The following is a 17988-nucleotide window of genomic DNA, read 5'->3' as shown; positions in this document are numbered from 1 at the left end:
ATTGCTTAATTATTTGTTTAATTAATTTTTTATTAACTTTTTAACCGTTTTCTTCCTTAACCTGTTGAATTAAGAGAGTTATTAGGTGAAATCAGTTAAATTAATTATTAAATTTTGTTTAAATAATTAATCTACCGTCTCTCTCCTTTAAGGTAATAAGTGGTTAGCCGATCGTTCCCTCATACGAATTTATATAAGTTTATCTCGATTAACCGATTTCTTTGATCCCCTAGATAATACCCAAATAATAAATAACTACTCTTTTCCGTTTTTCCGAGTGGTTGCGAGCGTAGAGCTGCAATAACTCATTCCTAAATCTTTCCAACCACCAACGATCACCAACCGGATGTTAGGCAAAGTGAATTTGGAATTATTAACATTCAAAGTTTCAGACACTGGGCACAAGCCACTTCAGCATCCGTCAGACAGTCTGAAATTGTGGTCCTATTTTCGGTTTCCATGTCAGGAGGGTCTACGACGTCGGTGCATTACTTAGCCATGCTTCAAACCTTTGTTAATGAACAGCTAAAGACATCAATAATTGACATGTATACAGAGTGTTTCTGAAATAGACCGACAAACTTTGTGATGTGTCACGAAGGTGTTACATCAAAAACAAATTCCACAGTAGATATGGATCCTAAAATGCTTTGCTACCAAGATAATTATGACGAAAAAGTATAAAGAATGTTTAATAACGGTTTTGTCTGAAACGCACACATCACGTACCTCACAAATCAGCATTTAAAGGAGACAACAGAAATCTCTTCAGAAATGTTTTTATTTTTAGATTTGTGAAATTTGGGTGCGTTTTGAACAAAAATATTATTGTGAACTTTTCTTATTTTAAATTTCTTCAATATTAGTACATATTCAAAATACCGGTCAACTATTATAAGGAACCTATTTCTATCCCTTTGAAGTTGAAAAATAGATTTTTTATCATATTTTTCCATTATTTCAATAATCATTAAAGCTATAAACTTTTAACTGGTTCCATAGAATGTCTCAGCTAATTTTACATGTGATTTGATTACTCAAGTTCCCTCATAAGGCCGCCACAGAATTATAAAATTAGAAATTAGTAGAAAAATGTGAACTTTTCCGCCCTCATCTCGGTAACAAAGCATTTTAAGACCCATGTTTACTGGTACTTTCTGCTTTAGTTTGATGACAGGAACACCTCACGAAGTTTTTCGTTTAGACCTCTATACCAAGAATTTTATTTCTTGATCAATACAAAGAAAAACACATAATTTACCGTATATTATACGGTATTAAATGAACGAACATTATAACAGCAAAGGAATTCATTTGAATTCTATATTTAGATGAATTATTCTATATTCCATAAAAATACTTCTTTATTACAGTTAAAATATTATAATAATATCGGTTTTGAAGTGTGGTTACAAGTGGGAGGGATTTTTGTATAAGGCTGGCTACTAACGACAGGACATACATGATGAACATGTGTGTGCATACATCTTTATCATGCATGTCCTGTCGTTAGTGGCCAACCTAAGACAGAGTATTTTTATTGCTTTATTTGTATACTCATTTTCTACTTGAATAGTTAGTTATGAAGTGATAAACTTTCCATAATTCAAAAATGAATAGTTTTTATTACTACAGTTTATTTACTACCGAATTTGATGGAAAAGGTATAGTGTTATCAGGATTGCCAAATAGCTGATTCGCCTCAAAATTTTATTATTACATAGCTCACATTGAAAATCTTTGAAAACACTCTTGTTTAACTCTTTTAAGTAATTCAAGATTAAAAATATTGAAATATCTACATCCATAATATTTTTATTCCTATGGAAAGTTTAATGTGTCAATAAGGTTGATTAAACTTCTCAGACTTTGCCATCGTTCAATCGTGAAGATTGCATTAATTATGGAGCGATAATTGACTTCAAGGATGATGACGAGGGGCTCTTGGATGAAGACAAAATCGTTTTGGAAAACTGGAAAATCTACCGCTGGAGAGAATGGGCTATCAAAAATGGAATTCTGAAAGGTGAATTTACATACCCTAGTAGACATATTGCTTGCAAACGACATATAAAAAATATATATTGTAGAAAAAAATCAATTTATAGAAATGTATATTCAGCTTAGTGTACAAATTACTGGATAAAAATTTCTGGATTCCGCTTCTTATTTTCTAATATTATAGTGGACTACTCTACTTTATAGTTCTATATGAATAAAAATAAAACCTTTAGTCTATATATGAAATTCTCCAATATAGTGGAGAAAATATATTGAGGAAAGAAATGGATAAAAGCTTTTGCTAATGCTGATCTGAAACATTTATTTTCAAATATGAGTCAGTTCATTGCAAAATTCCGACTATAAGTGTGATTAATGTTGAAAAAATAATTATGTATCAAGTGATTATTACTTTATTAAATTATCCAACTATTTTGCAGATTCTGTGAACAATCCAGGTAGGAAAGTATTAATTTTTACGCCAAATAACGTGAGAAAGGTGCAGTTTTTGATTCCAGGAAACCGTGTTTCTATTGAGACTGATACGGTGAGCAATATTCTCCAGAAATATTTTTATTAATGGTTTCGATTGTTGAAAAGGCATTTCCTGCTGTCTACAATAACACTTATCATTATGACTTTTATACTTGAAAAATTGTAAATTCATTGATGTGGGTGGCTTGATCACCTGCTAAAATTTCTTGAAATCTTTGTTAAAGAGAAAACTTAGTATTCAAGTTCCTAAGTATTTTTTTTTTACAATAAGTCATTTTCAGAGACTTCGAAGGAGTTCAGTAGGCTACTTATAATTTTTTTTCATAAAAATCAAATTTAAGTTTCAACCATTCATGAAAATGAAGCATTTGTTACCCACTAAATACAGGCAGAGAATAGCCATAGATTCGTTATTTTATGATACAGTGATGTTGTCACTGATCAACTACCGTACTAGGTATCTAATTATGTCACTTAATTCACCTCATACATGCCCACGCTCAGTATTGTGAGTATTTCTTCCATCTTCCCATCGTTTCTCTTTTCATCTTACAATATGCTTACTTTTGTACTAGTTGATATGCCTATGTTTGATTTTGATTCACATATATTTTTGTAATCAATTGATTGATAATCAAATCGAATTAATGATTATTATTACTACTTACGGTATGTATAACTTCAGACAGAAAAAGCTTTTTAACTTCAAAAATAAAATCATTTCAAATTTTTAATAATTTATTTTTCAGGATGAACCAGCATTAAATCTCCTTTTGTGGGTCAAAATGGATACCCTAGTCTGCTCTTTGAGGTAAATAATAATCCTAAGCATTTTCAAGTACTACTTGACTCCTTCTGTGAGACACGGGATTTAAAAAGTTTGTCAAAGAGTTGATATTTTATCCATTTTTACTTACAAGTCATATTTTGATTGCTTCAAAAATGAATTTAATGCAAATGTTTACAATAACTAGCATCCTTAAAATACCTACTTGAAGTAAACTTAATTCAATGAAAATGTCTGCAAAGATATCCTTTTCGAAAAGAAAATATATACAGTATAAGTTGATATATTATTAATGTGCTGATAGGCAAATATAAGAATTGTTGATAGGTCGTTTCTCTTCTGCAGGAAATTGAGTTTCTTCTATAAACCTTCAGAGTTTAAGCATTCTAAGCTCATTGACAATTTTCAAGAATTTCTCACCAGTGCATTGAATCCAAAAGAATCGATTCAGCCAACACCAAAAAAGACGGCGAAAAAAATCGAAGTAAAAAATACGCTGTCTCAACCGGTCATTGATACCAGCATGAATTCTTTCTATTTGGGTATCCTTTACGAAAAATAGATTAACTGTTAATTTTTATTACATAGGTTGATTAATAAAGTTAATAAAATAACCCATCAGTTTGAAAACCCTTAGTGGTTTTCCTATTGTTTCCATAACGAAATTTGTTTGCATATTATTATGTTGGACTTTATTCTTGAATCATAGATAAACTTGGATCCTTCTTGAAAAGTATCGAAGTAATCGGAAGCAATTTTTCCTTAAATTATAAATAAACTAATAATTTTATTGTTATATAAGTATTTGATTTCAGTTATGTTTATAAAGGTGGCCGTTAGTTTATAAAAGGAAAATTTTGATATTATTGAATTATATTATTGATATTTTGAAATTTTGAAAATATGTGAGAAGCTTGATAATTTAAAGTATCAAGATGATGGTTTGGTTTTGATTTTTAAATAAGATTCCCTCCTGATACTGACTAATAAATCATTATAAAAAATAATTGAGCATTGTTGAAATTGTTTGTAAAAGCCAAAATAATTTCCTTCTAAATTATAATGATTATAAATGAATTTTCTCAATTTGAAGGTTTCTATTCGCATCCGATATAGAAGTTAACAAAAATGCACAAATTTTCCTTTCAAGACGTATTGTGAAAATCTTTCGGTGTTACTTCGATGTTCTTTCTTTTTCTCATTATGACATAGTTTTGTTATTTATTTATTTAATCATTCAGAATTACACAACTTACAGAAAAGTACCACAGGTTTATAAGCCCAAAACGGTTCCAATTCTAATTTATACAACAGTTCAAATGTAGCTAGGTTATGTGTCACTTAACATTTGTTATTGTTATAAGTCAATTGAACTCGTATTATGCATTATGCTTGAGGTAATTTAATATCAATATTGATTTCATTTAGTTTCCTTAAAAAAACCGACCAGTATGCGATACTTTGTATTGCAAAATATTTTTCATCAGTTTTGAAGGATTCAGTAAAACTAAGGACATATCAGAAGGTTACTCAATAATTGGAGAAAAATTCACTTGGGAAAGGCAGACAATTGGGAAAGCTCTTTTCTCAATTCATCTCCATAGTCCTCAAACTGTGACAAAACTCCTGGGCTCTGGGTAGTATAATCTTATTCAAGTAGAATTCAGTAATGTTATAGCCTAGTTGGTTATCTATATTTTTGTTATTTCTAGTTTTAGTGTGAAAGTGAAAATATCCAATCGCCGAAAAAAATTAAATCGCAAGTAGAGTGCCAAAAGTACAGATACTAAGTGAATATCAAGTGATATTTATGAATTATTGGGCAATGAATGAAAAATAAATATGTGGAATATTTGAATGATTTTAGTTCTTCTCCCAAAATTTTTATTTTGCTTTGCAAAGTCATTCGTTTATTTATTGTAATCTACCCTACCAAGTGTTTTATTAAACAGTAAGTAAGTAACGTAGTTGAAGTCTTGGTATATAATGGATCAAAATAATGTTTTTTCGTAATTCACAAAATTTTCACACCAACAACGGTGATATCAAAGACAGTCATATAACGGTGATATAACTGACAGCTAACACATTGTAGATTTATAATTAGTAGCTTAATTCGGGAAAAAGTATTGAAAACTTTATAATGCTTGACTTAAGAAATGATGGTATTTCTGCTCTTCAGATTACAGATTTTGAGGATCTGGTGTAATTTGCCGAAGAATTATGCCTTGAGAATATTTTCATACAGTGAATTCACACTCTGCAGCAGAGAGAAAGTCTACCAAATCATGGCATTACCCTCAATCGCTGTCAAGTATTTTGCACGTGAGTAACAAACAATTTTATTTCTTAAAACCTTTATAAAATCTAGCACGGTATAACAATACCACATTAAAAAACAATGTAAATAAAATATTTGGCTGACAAGTTCTTTATAAATGAAAAATACAATTCTCTTGATGAAACATACAATGTTCTAAGTGAAAAACATGATGATTCTGTCTTTTACTTCAGATACTTCAAGCAACTTGTTTGCGGCTTTGATAAATAAATCTTCAAATTCAAACGCTCATGGGGAAGCTTATAAAAAATTCATCGATTCATTGGAGCCAAAATATTTTTCGAGGCAGGTGAAAAGCTCAAAGGATCGGTCCTTGATCAGACTGAATATAATACAGGTGGGGTTAAATTCTAATTGATTGATAGGCTTTACACAGTAGAAATCTGCCAGAATTATAATTGAAATAGAGGCGAGCCCATTTTTATAGTTGTGCGCCAATGATATTGCTCATTCAACGTCATAAGTTAAGAATTCGATTTTTGTGCAGTACGCTTTAAAAATTCAAAAATTTATTCTAAATTATCCTCTAAATTGAAAAAGTAAACAGCTCAAACGTGTATTTTACCTTTTTTGTAATTTTCAGACATTTGAAGAATTGGCAATTGATATGTTGCTTGAAAAGAAGACAAACCCAGATGAATTCATACGGTGTTTACTTGAATTTCAGAAATTATTCCTCAATCCTGGGGTAAAAAAACTCAAATTTTCTTCTCATCTCTTTAGTTAAGTTATAAGTTTATTATTCAAGTTAGTCTACTTAGATTGAGTACTAGAACTTCAAAATGAGATAAAGTATCTCGGTTTGAATTTTTACTGGCCCATTGCTCATAATGCAGTTTATTATAAAGGTTTTTATTCTATTTATGTTGTTCCAGTTTGGTGAGAAATATTTGATGATGAAAAATCAAGAACTGTTTGAACAATTTTTGAAAGAAGAGGAGCGTCGCAAACAAATGAATAAATCCAAAATTTCTCAGCACTCTTTGGAGCCATCGGCCAAAGAAAACCAACTGTAAGGAAGTTTTCAATTTTGGTTTATGGTTGGAAAATTATTGCTATTTGCTGTAGAACACAATGATGTGTGATCAATTTTATTATTTAGTCAATTATAAATTTCCTCCATAATGTATAATTATTCCATATTACAATTGAGCCAACTTTAGAATGTCATAATGATAGCCTTATTATTTATATCAATAATTTATATTATAGTAAATTATGAATCAAATAGACTATGAGTAAAATGAGCATAATTAATACATTTTGGAATATTTCATAACATGACGTTACCATACTAAAATAATATCCTTTATTAACATTAGTTATTGTATAAATCTGAAGGCTATTTAAATACAGTTCCAGGCAAGACACTAATAATACAGTACCAGATAAGTAAAATAACATTTATTCTGCAATTGTAAGTTGTAATATTATTTCAAGGCTATTTGAAAACATAAAGTACTATAAAAGGTGCTAATAATACGGTACCTACCAGATAAGGAAACTAACATATCCTGCAAATATAAGTTCAAAACATTTTATAATTCTACGAGTATTTCAGATAATAGTTTCTACTGTACTTGATATGTTTCCAAAATCTATGAACAAAACTGCTACATTCTTGAACAAATTGAAGTAGGCCTTCCTACATTCCTTTTTTTTTATTTACACACCTTATTCCTTCTACTGCAGGAAAACATCAAGAAATGATTCCCACAACCAGAAAGGTGTAGATTTATTGTTTGACGATCCGGTAAACATGATGTCCATTTTCAGGTTAGTCATTTTGATTTTAGTCTTCAATTTCATTCTAGTGCATTTTAGATATTGAATTTTACCTACAGTGTCATTACGCTTACACCAAAAATTTGCTTGGTCGTGGCTTCACATCTATATTGGAAATTGATATTGATCAATTGAAAAGCTTCAATTTAATTTAATTACTTATTGTTTCAAAACGATGCACTATATGAGTGCTACATAATAGTATATATATGATCACTTTCTTGTTTAGGGCTACAAACAATTATTGATGATCGAAGCACCATATTCATACTTATTTACAAAGCACTCCATTATTTGTTCTAGTAAATTGAATGTCTGCTGTTTTTTAATCATGTAGGTATATGATTATGATTAAAGGTTTATCATATAAGATAGGGATGGGTTGGTAACCTATTAGAATTAGATAGAAGATAGATAGAATTATGAAGATAACTTAAATAAATAGATTGAGTTCTATGCAAATGTAATATATTTCTACCAAACTCCAAGATATCTAATGTATCTAATTCAATCAATATATTAATATATCAATATATTTATATTCCAATATATCTAATAAGGATATATTAGACTTTCAACCCGAAAGAATAATCAATATGAATATAAAATGGAATATATAAAAGCCAAATAGCCTACTGTAATAAAGATAGTCAATGTTCAATTGATACGTTACACTATCATTCATTTTCGTTACAGGAGGTTTTTTGAAAAGAATACCTACATTTCAACGTTCTATCCATACACTGACTGTAAAGAATATGAAATGTCGTACGTAGATTACTCAGGAAGCTACACTCTTGCTGAACCAGAAACAGTTATATTGATATTACGTTACATTATCAATGTTGATCATGTTGATGTGAGTTCTACCTCATTCAAATTGCATTCAAAACCTTTTGTCATAGTCATTCAATCTCAACTGTTTTCCATGCATGAAAATAAAGCTGGTAAACAGCTTTTTGCAGAACAAATAAACATATGATTCTCATTACAGCATACTGTACTGTAATGGAACCATATGTTTTCTTTACAGTCGAATATGTTTCCTAGTTCCGAAATAGGAACAGCAAACTGCTACAAAAAACCCACCTTCAGCGCTCCTGGTGTAAGTTTTGTCAACTTTCACAAAATTCCTGATTCGGAATTTGTAAACAAGGTTATGTTTATAGAATGCATGTATGTAGTAACTTCAGCACAAGCAGGTAATGTTTTCTATTTCTCAATAATTATTCTTCTTTAGATTATTATGACAAAAAATAGTGTACGTTACTTGAACGTGAATGTCTTTTGCAGTGCTCAAATGAAATTCTAGTCTCGGCTAACGCCTCGACTAGAAACATCATTCTCGCCTGCAAAAGACCCCTTCCCATCCTTGTGTCGTAAGATACTATTACAGTATAGGTGCTTATTAAAATTTTGCAGTCTTCGTTTAGTGTTAACAATGAGATACGATTCTTTTATCAATAAGGGTTTCAAATAAATGTAGCGAATCGTGAACCTTAATCTTGATGAATATTGATGAATTGAATATTGAAAAGAACAGTATTAGAACAATATTAATCAGTGCAATAATTGGATGTTTTATTTCATCTATTGATCAGAGAGTGACTAATGCTCTAAACTCTAATAAAGCATACAGTTTCACGCAAATGAGTTCGGCTGATCTTTGTCATATTTCAATATCATTGGCACCAGATTTCTCTCCGACAGCAATCTCGACGTCAATGATATTTTTGAGTCTATGTAGAAGCAGAATAAAATTTTAATAATATCTTCTACCTCTCAACGAGTTTGGAAAATGTTATTGTCTGAGACGGTTATTGTACGCACATCATGTGTTTTTATACCCATCCATTGGACCAATAAAAAGTATAATCATATACAAGCCAGTTTTATAAAAAAATCATTCAATGACAATGAATCCCACTTGGATTAACTTCAAAATTGAAATTTTTTTAACAGCGAACTGTTCAAATTCGCGTTCATATAGGTCCCGAACAAGTCTTTATCCTTTCACTAGGTACTCTGAACGTTCTAAACGACAACAACACCTTGAAATTTTACAGGCGTTCAGAGAAAAGAGATTACCACTTGGTGCGCTGATTTTTTACACTCATATGTTTATTGCTTACTGCCTGTACCGTTGTATAATTAGTGGGCTGAGTTAATAAACGATAAGAAATCGTTCATATTGATTCCTTTTTCAAAATTCATAATGTTGGAAACATTTTTAGTCAAAACGTACTGTTTATCTCTATTCCTAGCCTGTTAATGCAGTCTAAATATTCAAATGCATGTTATGATAAGATTGTTTTAAATCCTTGTCTCTGTTTCAGAAAAAGCCATATGTTTTCCAAATGTTTACAAATTGCCCAATTGGTCTAGCAATGGTCAACAATGACACGAACGAAGGCAATAGTTCAATTCTGAGCGAGAGTGCCAATTTCCAAGTATCTCATAATGAAGTAAGTAATTGAACTGTTGGTTACTGTTTATTATGAGAAAATTAATGACTATATAAATGATATTGTTTTGCAAATGGTAATTCTTTAAAAACATCCTAGGTCTGTAAGTTCCTAAAGGTCCAATTACTAAGGCTAGGCGCACACCAGTTAGTCAAGACAAAACAAGACAAGACATAATCAGACACGTTTCAGTCACAATACTTCACATAGCTGCTTGTGACGCAACTCTCACTGATTAGTCATTGCAATTAGTCATGTCTTCATAAGCAATGTGAAGTATTGTGACTGAACGTGTCTGATCATGTCTTGTCTTGACTAACTGGTGTGCGCCTAGCCTTAGTCATTGCAATGACTAATCAGTGTATGTTGCCTCATAAGCAGCAATGTGAAGTATTGTGACTAAACGTGACTAGTCTTGTCTTGACTAATCGGTATGTGACCAGCTTAAGCGACGACTGTAACCGTGCTGTATTAGCTGCCATAGCTTCTATACATAGACTACAATATCTATATAATAAGAGAGAGTAGGGTTTCGTTTTTTCGCATCAAAACATGTCAACTTGTGGATTGCATACCGGAAAAACGGAAATGATTTAGATCTCCAGATTTTGCACATAGATTCTAAAAATATCAATCTCGTATACAATAATGGATTACAGCCGTAAAAACAGTCGTTGGCTAGAATCGTAGAGCCGTCGCTTAGGAATTAGAACTTAACAGTAATCAATTTCTCTATATTTTTATAGCATGGTTACACTTTGTTGGTATTCACATCCGAAGGCAAATGCCCTGAACATATTTCTTGGAAATTGCGGATAATTGGATCTAGAGACTATCCACTTCCATATTCGTTTTCACCGATTCATGGCAGAACAGACCTTCCTCCATTAACACCATTAAGACGTGGCTTCGAAGGCTTATACATACCAGATAAGGAAAGTAATATTTTCTGCAAGTGAGTTGAAGCAACAAATACTAGACCTATTTATTGCGATCGGGCTAAGCTCATTATGTCTTTATTTTATGATACCCTTATTAACAAAAAATGAGCTATCTTGAAGAATACATACTGCTGTAGACATTAACGCGAGATCTCAGTATCTTATTACTACATTACTTGAAAAATCTACAAGCTTGAATAAACAATGCTATCAAAAATAAGAATTAGCATAAGTTTCAATTATATTTACTAGATCTACTAGAGTGTAAATCATGTATCGTATATATCAACGATCTACTGATCTGCAACTGTAATGTGTTAGCATACTTGCTGGAACGATTTCTATTTTGATAAACATTCTATTGACTTCTCTCCAGGCTTGCTTTTTCCATTTCATCTGTGAATTGACAAATTTTTGTTCTTGACAAATAATAATTGTCTATCATTAACGGTGTTCCAGGTGTATGTTAAAAGTGAAGAATAGCTGTGCCCTTTCCTTAGCCTTGATTTCATCTTCCCTTCTAGCTGAATTAACTTTGAAAATCAGAGGCCATGGTCAGAAAATTATAACTGAGCATACAAATATTCATAGAGTTTACCTACCTTTCATCTTTCTTGATGCATCAGAAGGAAGTAAGCTCTTATTAATACATCCATATACTATTTTTGAGCATGCTAGAGCATTGCAGTTTGAGAAAAATAAAATTGTATTCACTATTTTCATTTGCATACGATTACTTGACCAATCCATATTTAGCTGAAAAATCAACTTTTTCATCAACAGCAATTTAGTTATATTTTAATTAATGCAGTAATTTATGAAACCTTCAAGAAATCGTTATAGAGATTGAGAATTTATGGCTATATATTTTATTTATTATTTGTTATATTCGTCATCATAGAATATTATTGTGAGAGAAGATGCAAGTTGTAGATCTAATTTTGCAAATATTCTATTTGACGATTACCTAAAAGAAAAGTCTATGTTTTGCCTGAATGAAATTTCATTTACAAACTACAAATTCCCCAAAACCTTCTTATCTTTATAGTGATTGATGGGAAGGTTTCTATTGTGAGAATCAACTAATTCATATATCATCTGCTTTGTATAACCTGCCTCATCTAACCTGCATTTAAGTAATTTTGACATTTTTATGATTACTGCATTATTTGATCAATGAAAAGTAAAGAATACAAATCTCAATACTAGACTGGAGTGAAGCTGGAACACAGGAGATATGGAGACAGAGTTGAGAAACAAACACCTGGGACCTGTTGTTTGTGGATGACCCCAATATTGCTGCTCCTATCAGGATACAGCCACACTGAAAGCGGAGCGTGGCGTGGCGTCAAGGAACGTTGTGAACAATATCATGTTAAGTAATGAGCTAAAACACACTGGAAGCGTCTACTCGCAGAGCGGAGCGGAGTGGAGCGTGGTGTCAAACTTTGGAACAAGCTGGTTTGTTTTTTGGAGCGTATACGAGCGGAGCTTAAACGCTTCCTGTGTTTATCATACACGCTCTGACCACGCCACGCCACGCTCCGCTTTCAGTATGGTTGTACCCTCACAAAGTTGAACTGGAGAGAATGGTGTAGCTTGAACAGGTTCAGAACTAACTCGGGTAGATGTGTTGAGCTGACAATAGCATGGGGTACACCTTTGATTCCCGATGTGTACTATGTACCCATACTATGAAACACCTCCTGTCTCAATGCTCATTTGTTTCCCTTAATGGAGGTCTGTGTAGTCTTTATGCTGCTTGGAATGAGACCTGTCAGTGGCTGAAAGGTTATTCTAATGCAATACAGGTGTATAATAAGGACAATTTCTAACAATTACTACAATAATTTTTAGCTTATATGAATGAATCTCAATACTTTAATTTTTTCCGTTCACTTTGATCGTTCGAATAATTCAATTCATTTTACTGTTTCAAATTGTTACTAAAAACTGTTATTAATTACAGTTGAATCAGTTGACGGTGATGGCTGGTCATTTCTTATTGAGGCTCAAGTTGAGAAAAATTCATGGTTATTATCAGAAGAAAATAAAACAGCATTGAAAGATTTCAGAGGTATGAGACTTCCCGTTTAACATTTCAGTTGAATCACTTGTTTATTAATTATTGAATCCACTTTTCTCTTATTCTCAAGTCCTTGATCTATATCAACACTGATTCTGATTTTTATATTTATTTTTTATATATGTTTACAGAATTCTTATTTCATCAGTTTTCTTTCTTTTTGTAAAAATTAATTTCTTTTAAATTATTGACTTGAAAAATAAGTTTAAATCTATAAAGTTAAACAATTGATCATAAATTATTTCTAAAGTTTTTAATGTATTGTGATACATTCTGTAATTTATTTAGAGTATAAAATCAACCTTCAAAATTCAAAATTTTAAATCATTCTTGGACCGAAAATCAAGACGAAGCAGTGTGTGATTACATAACCTCATCTTTTGGACAACATTAACATTTTATCAAAATTTTTGGAGAGAAATAGTACAGGCTCAGCCTAGTTTTTCCTCCAATGTCATAATTGTATTATGATTATAGTATTTTATACAATAAATGAATAAATAAATATACAATTCAATTGATGTGGTAGATCTGTTGAACACTTGAATTACCCTTAAAAATGTGAAAATGAAATTAATGTGGAATGAAATGATGATTTATATTTGTATTAATAATAATTAATATTTTACTAATAGTTTATATTTATATGGTAATTTATTTTTTTGCAGATTCGGAAGCAAGTAGAAGATTGAAGAAACCTGCGAAAAAATCTTCCTATCTCGACTTTCATGGGATAGATCAGATGCCCACTTGGCATTTAAGAGCATGCTTTGACCAAGAAGTGAGTTGAGTCCTTTCATTATTACGATTTCTGACTTTATAGCTACTGCAGTACTGCGCTCAATTCTTTGAATGCAGTAATGACCATTCAGCCTAACCAATTCGCTACTCTTAAATAATACTTCTTTTTATATGTTTAAAATTAGAAAACAGTTCTTGAAGTAGAATGCATATCACTAGATCCACAATCTGTGTGTAACTAGTGATGATTTTCAAATGGTCTAGTTATACAGGGAAATTCTGGCAAAACTTGAATAATTTAGAAAGAATAACTTGAAAGAATTTAGAGAAATACTTGAAGAATGAAGTGTTGGTTACAGGCTGGTGATCCGCAGCTACTTCCCGATACACAGATTGCAGACGAGCTACGTCGTCAAAAGGAGAATTGGGTGAGTGCTGGCGATGAAGCTCAACTTTTGGAGGCCCTACAGTGTCAACAGAAGTTTCTCGAAGACTATCCAGAAGGTACTAATTAAATAGTAAATTTTCAGCAAATGAATAAAACACAATTTCAATTGAAATACAAAATAGTTAGGAACATCACTTGACTGTATATTATTAAAAATTATATATACTAGACTTTCTATGAACCTAACAAAATGCCTAGGCTCTGTTTCATAGACATTTTCATTGAATATATTATGCTTTTGTTTATGTTATATTTACCTGTGACAATGGCCGATGTTTGTAATGAATCAGATGGCAATACATATACGTATATCTATTTCTAGACATTTAGAAATCCTGTAATACCAGAATAAGGTACATAAGAATAATAATAATAATAGTGAGTTTAGCACGGCCTGCTATGTGATAATTCATTTCTTTTGTAAGGGAAGCTTTTTCATGTCTAACAAGCCTCTAGTAACTATTTTTGATAATAATTGGTATAAGTTAATACTCCGTTTTTTTATTTTGAATTATAAAATTTGAATGATTTCAAAATTATAAATTGAGATTTTTGGTCATGATAATGTACCATGATAGGTCTATATCGATGATTGTTGATCTTGTGCTTTGCACAGATTATGTTATACTTTGTATTAAAGTAATATATGCATGTTAAAAATTCTAACTAGAAAATAAAAAGTCAGAACTGTCTCACGTGTTATCTGCTTGCTCTGTTTGATCTGTTTTTGCTATTTTAAAGAATAAAAACTCATTTTGAAATATATTTAGATTAATAGATTAAGTAAAAGATAGTTTATTTAAAAATGTGATAGTTAAGAATAGTTGAAGCTACATAATAGTATTTCTTTTTCTTCAGACTATGCCAATGCTTGGAAAAGTCATCATGTTTCTCAGCAAAACGGTGCAAACTATAGAATAGTTCAAACTGGTGATAACGAGGAGAAAGAAGTGAGCAGAGCTCTATTAACCAGATCAGTCCTCGATGAATACAGCAAAGTAAGTGTTCCACCGTTTCAATCGTACATTTATTCATTCACATTTGTATTTAGTAGCACATAACCATCGTAAACGGTCAACTGAATAATTGTAAATGAAATTTACAAAACTCTTGAAATCGCATTCCACAATCTCTCATTGTATTTAACACATTCTCTACAGAATTTTTTTCCCGCTACACTAAGAAATGTAAATATTTATTCAATTCAGAAATATAAGATATTGGCGAATAAGTGGCTGGATGCAAGTGTGGAAGAGAATGTGGAGCTCATGATACATTCAAATAACCGTTGATTTCATTTTTATAATACAATTTCTCCCAAGTAATATAAGTGGGATGATGGTATTCAAATTGTCATGATCTCGTTGTTAGGTATTGAATCATTATTCTATCATTCTGTTTCTTGCTATCTCTTCATAAATTTCTTTCTATTTGATCCATTTTTTTTATTTCATTAGGAACATTATCTAAACTATGTAGTCTATAACTTAGTTTTCGAACCATCACTTGTTGAGGGCTAAGAAACAAATTCATCAAATATATTCCAGATTCAGACTGCTTTCCTCACTCATGCATCAGCCTTTATGGAGAACTTTTACTCTGTTTTACTTCTTCCATTTCACATGTGTGTATTCAAATATGGTTTCTGTTTCTGTCAGAATCTACTGATACAGTATTAATATTGATTAGTCTCCGGTACATAAGATTCATTATAGATATTTATCATTCAAATTGTGATGGTCATTTCTTGTACTTTGTGTTTTTCATGCAATAAAAAAACCAAAATTGAATTTCAAATTGTTTTTATCAATTTATTGTGACATACTTCAACTGCCAGAGCACATTTTCAAACATATTTCCTGTTACCCACAGCAGGTTGAATGCTATTTCACCGACAAGCTAATGCTAGTGAACTGCAGTGGTGCAATATTTTTCATATAGGAAATTCCTTAAGAATTGAGTTTTAGAGACCAAAAACCAATTAATAAATGTGTAATTATCATGAAAAATGAAATTGTAAATTTAAGTTCATGCCAACATTCAAAGCTGGTTCATTGAGAAGATACAAATCAGGGGAAATAACTTTTTTCTATGCCAATAGACTTATAGATTTGTGAAGATGAGAAGTAATTTTTACATAAATATTGATTGGTTCCTCTTATTTTGTAGAATAACAAAGTAGGTAGCCTATTCAGTAAGACATCTAGAAGACGTTATATAATCGTCTAAAAGTGTCATTATCAGGCAATTAACATTTTTATAATAATGAAACTGCTGAAGATAATAGACTTGAGCTGCATTGAATTCACAAACTTATTGACATATACTATTATATGTCATATATACTTATTGTATACTCAATTCCAAATCCTATAAACCACTTCGTGTTGTATTAATTAGGTTTGTAGCGTGAATGTTGATGTTGTGGAACTTTTCCATAATTGAATAGACTTAAAACGTTGTCAAAAATCCACTTTAATTAAATAAAAATTAATATTTTACAGGAGCATGCTTTCGTGTGTGCTCATACATCATCAGCTGTAAGTTACAGTACAGGTACAGTTGGGAAGTAGAAAGATTCCAACCTAACAAAAACAAAAGCAAGAGCTACTTGATCTTTCTGACTAATTATCATTTCTATTTTCAATTTATGATTTTAATTTTAATTCTAATTTATATATTCTTAATTCTAACAAAATTATTAGAAATTATATGAATTCGGCCTACTTTTTATGAAAAATACCTAAAACTAACAATAATATGAATATTTCATATGAAAAAAATAGGTGTAAGGCAGTAAAATAGGTTATGTAAGTTAAAAAGATTCCAGAGTAGAAATTTGTAATAAAATGAAGAAATTGTGAAATATCATCATCACTGTTGGAAATACTTATCAAGAATCCTAGAAAATTACTGAAATTGTGTTAACAACCTAGTCTAAATTTTCTCTTAAATTTAATGTTCAATAAACTAATTTTTTCCAACATGTCTAGATTTGGTTTGGTTTATTCTAGGTTGGAATCTTTGGTTCTTTAAGTTGGAATCTTTCTACTTCCCAACTGTACTGTAATTTACAGCTGATGATGTGTGAGCACACACGAAAGCATGCTCCTGTAAAATATTATTTTTTATTTAATTGAAGTAGATTTTTGACAACGTCTATTCAATCGTGTTGTATTCATGAAACAATGATGAAATTTAGAAAATATTATGGATTAGACAATGTACTAGCAAAATGAACTTCTCAAATTAATATTAGTTAAAGCTTTATAAACTCTGAATACATGGAACATCAAATCATATGCAGAAGGAGAGAAAAACCTGTATAGGAACTCACGAAAATATTATTTTTTTGTAGTTGTTGGATCCTCTTCTAAACACTGACTCCTCTCTAGTGATATATAACTCTAAAACTTTAAAGCTTTTATGATGAATTGGGTAATGCAGCCTTCCAATTTCACTCTTCAAATGAGTTTTATCGTATTTGTCAAAATACTGGATGACTGAATGAGTTTGTAAAATCTAGGAAATTGTATTTATTCAGAGTTACTTTTGATTTTAAACTAGCTTCTACGCGCGAAATTTAGTTTGCAAACTAGTTTGCAGAAACTTGAATTATTATTTGAATTTATTTTTGAAGGTTGAGAAAGAAAGTCCAACAGCTACCCAAAAAGATGAAGCCCCCCTCTCAACCGATGAAATAATTGAAAGGACGAACAGAGCCATAGATCTGAGTATTCTTAGAGGACAAGAGTACGTGAGGATGCGAGGATTCAAGGAGGTGAGTCTTCCATCTATCTTCATCATGCCTTGTTGTTCCATTTGATTTTTAAGTTTAATCAATTTATTACATGCAACTACCACAAGTTATAGAGGAATCCACCGCATTTCACTACTC

At 31.0% G+C, this 17988-nt stretch overlaps 1 protein-coding gene across 4 annotated transcripts in view; it reads left to right on the top strand.

Moving 5' to 3' along the window:
• LOC111047439 overlaps positions 1-17988 on the top strand; it is a 72139-nt gene that overhangs the window by 13392 nt on the left and 40759 nt on the right. The window contains exons 7-25 of one of the 4 annotated variants that reach the window (XM_039421405.1): positions 1867-2026; positions 2442-2548; positions 3246-3307; positions 3629-3825; positions 4734-4920; positions 5466-5608; positions 5798-5961; positions 6208-6312; positions 6500-6636; positions 7317-7400; positions 8106-8268; positions 9746-9874; positions 10621-10829; positions 11275-11447; positions 12785-12892; positions 13570-13682; positions 14002-14146; positions 14949-15088; positions 17731-17871. In XM_039421405.1, the coding sequence (XP_039277339.1) occupies positions 1867-2026; positions 2442-2548; positions 3246-3307; positions 3629-3825; positions 4734-4920; positions 5466-5608; positions 5798-5961; positions 6208-6312; positions 6500-6636; positions 7317-7400; positions 8106-8268; positions 9746-9874; positions 10621-10829; positions 11275-11447; positions 12785-12892; positions 13570-13682; positions 14002-14146; positions 14949-15088; positions 17731-17871 (2667 nt within the window). The remainder of the gene's footprint in view (positions 1-1866; positions 2027-2441; positions 2549-3245; positions 3308-3628; positions 3826-4733; positions 4921-5465; positions 5609-5797; positions 5962-6207; positions 6313-6499; positions 6637-7316; positions 7401-8105; positions 8269-9745; positions 9875-10620; positions 10830-11274; positions 11448-12784; positions 12893-13569; positions 13683-14001; positions 14147-14948; positions 15089-17730; positions 17872-17988) is intronic. The other 3 variants (XM_039421412.1, XM_039421418.1, XM_039421426.1) reach the window with 3 other exon arrangements.

The sequence above is a fragment of the Nilaparvata lugens genome, chromosome 1, assembly GCF_014356525.2.
Source record: "Nilaparvata lugens isolate BPH chromosome 1, ASM1435652v1, whole genome shotgun sequence".
NCBI lineage: Eukaryota > Metazoa > Arthropoda > Insecta > Hemiptera > Delphacidae > Nilaparvata > Nilaparvata lugens.
The sequence above is the reverse complement of the archived record's forward strand: the minus strand, read 5'-3'. Positions and strand labels throughout refer to the sequence as shown.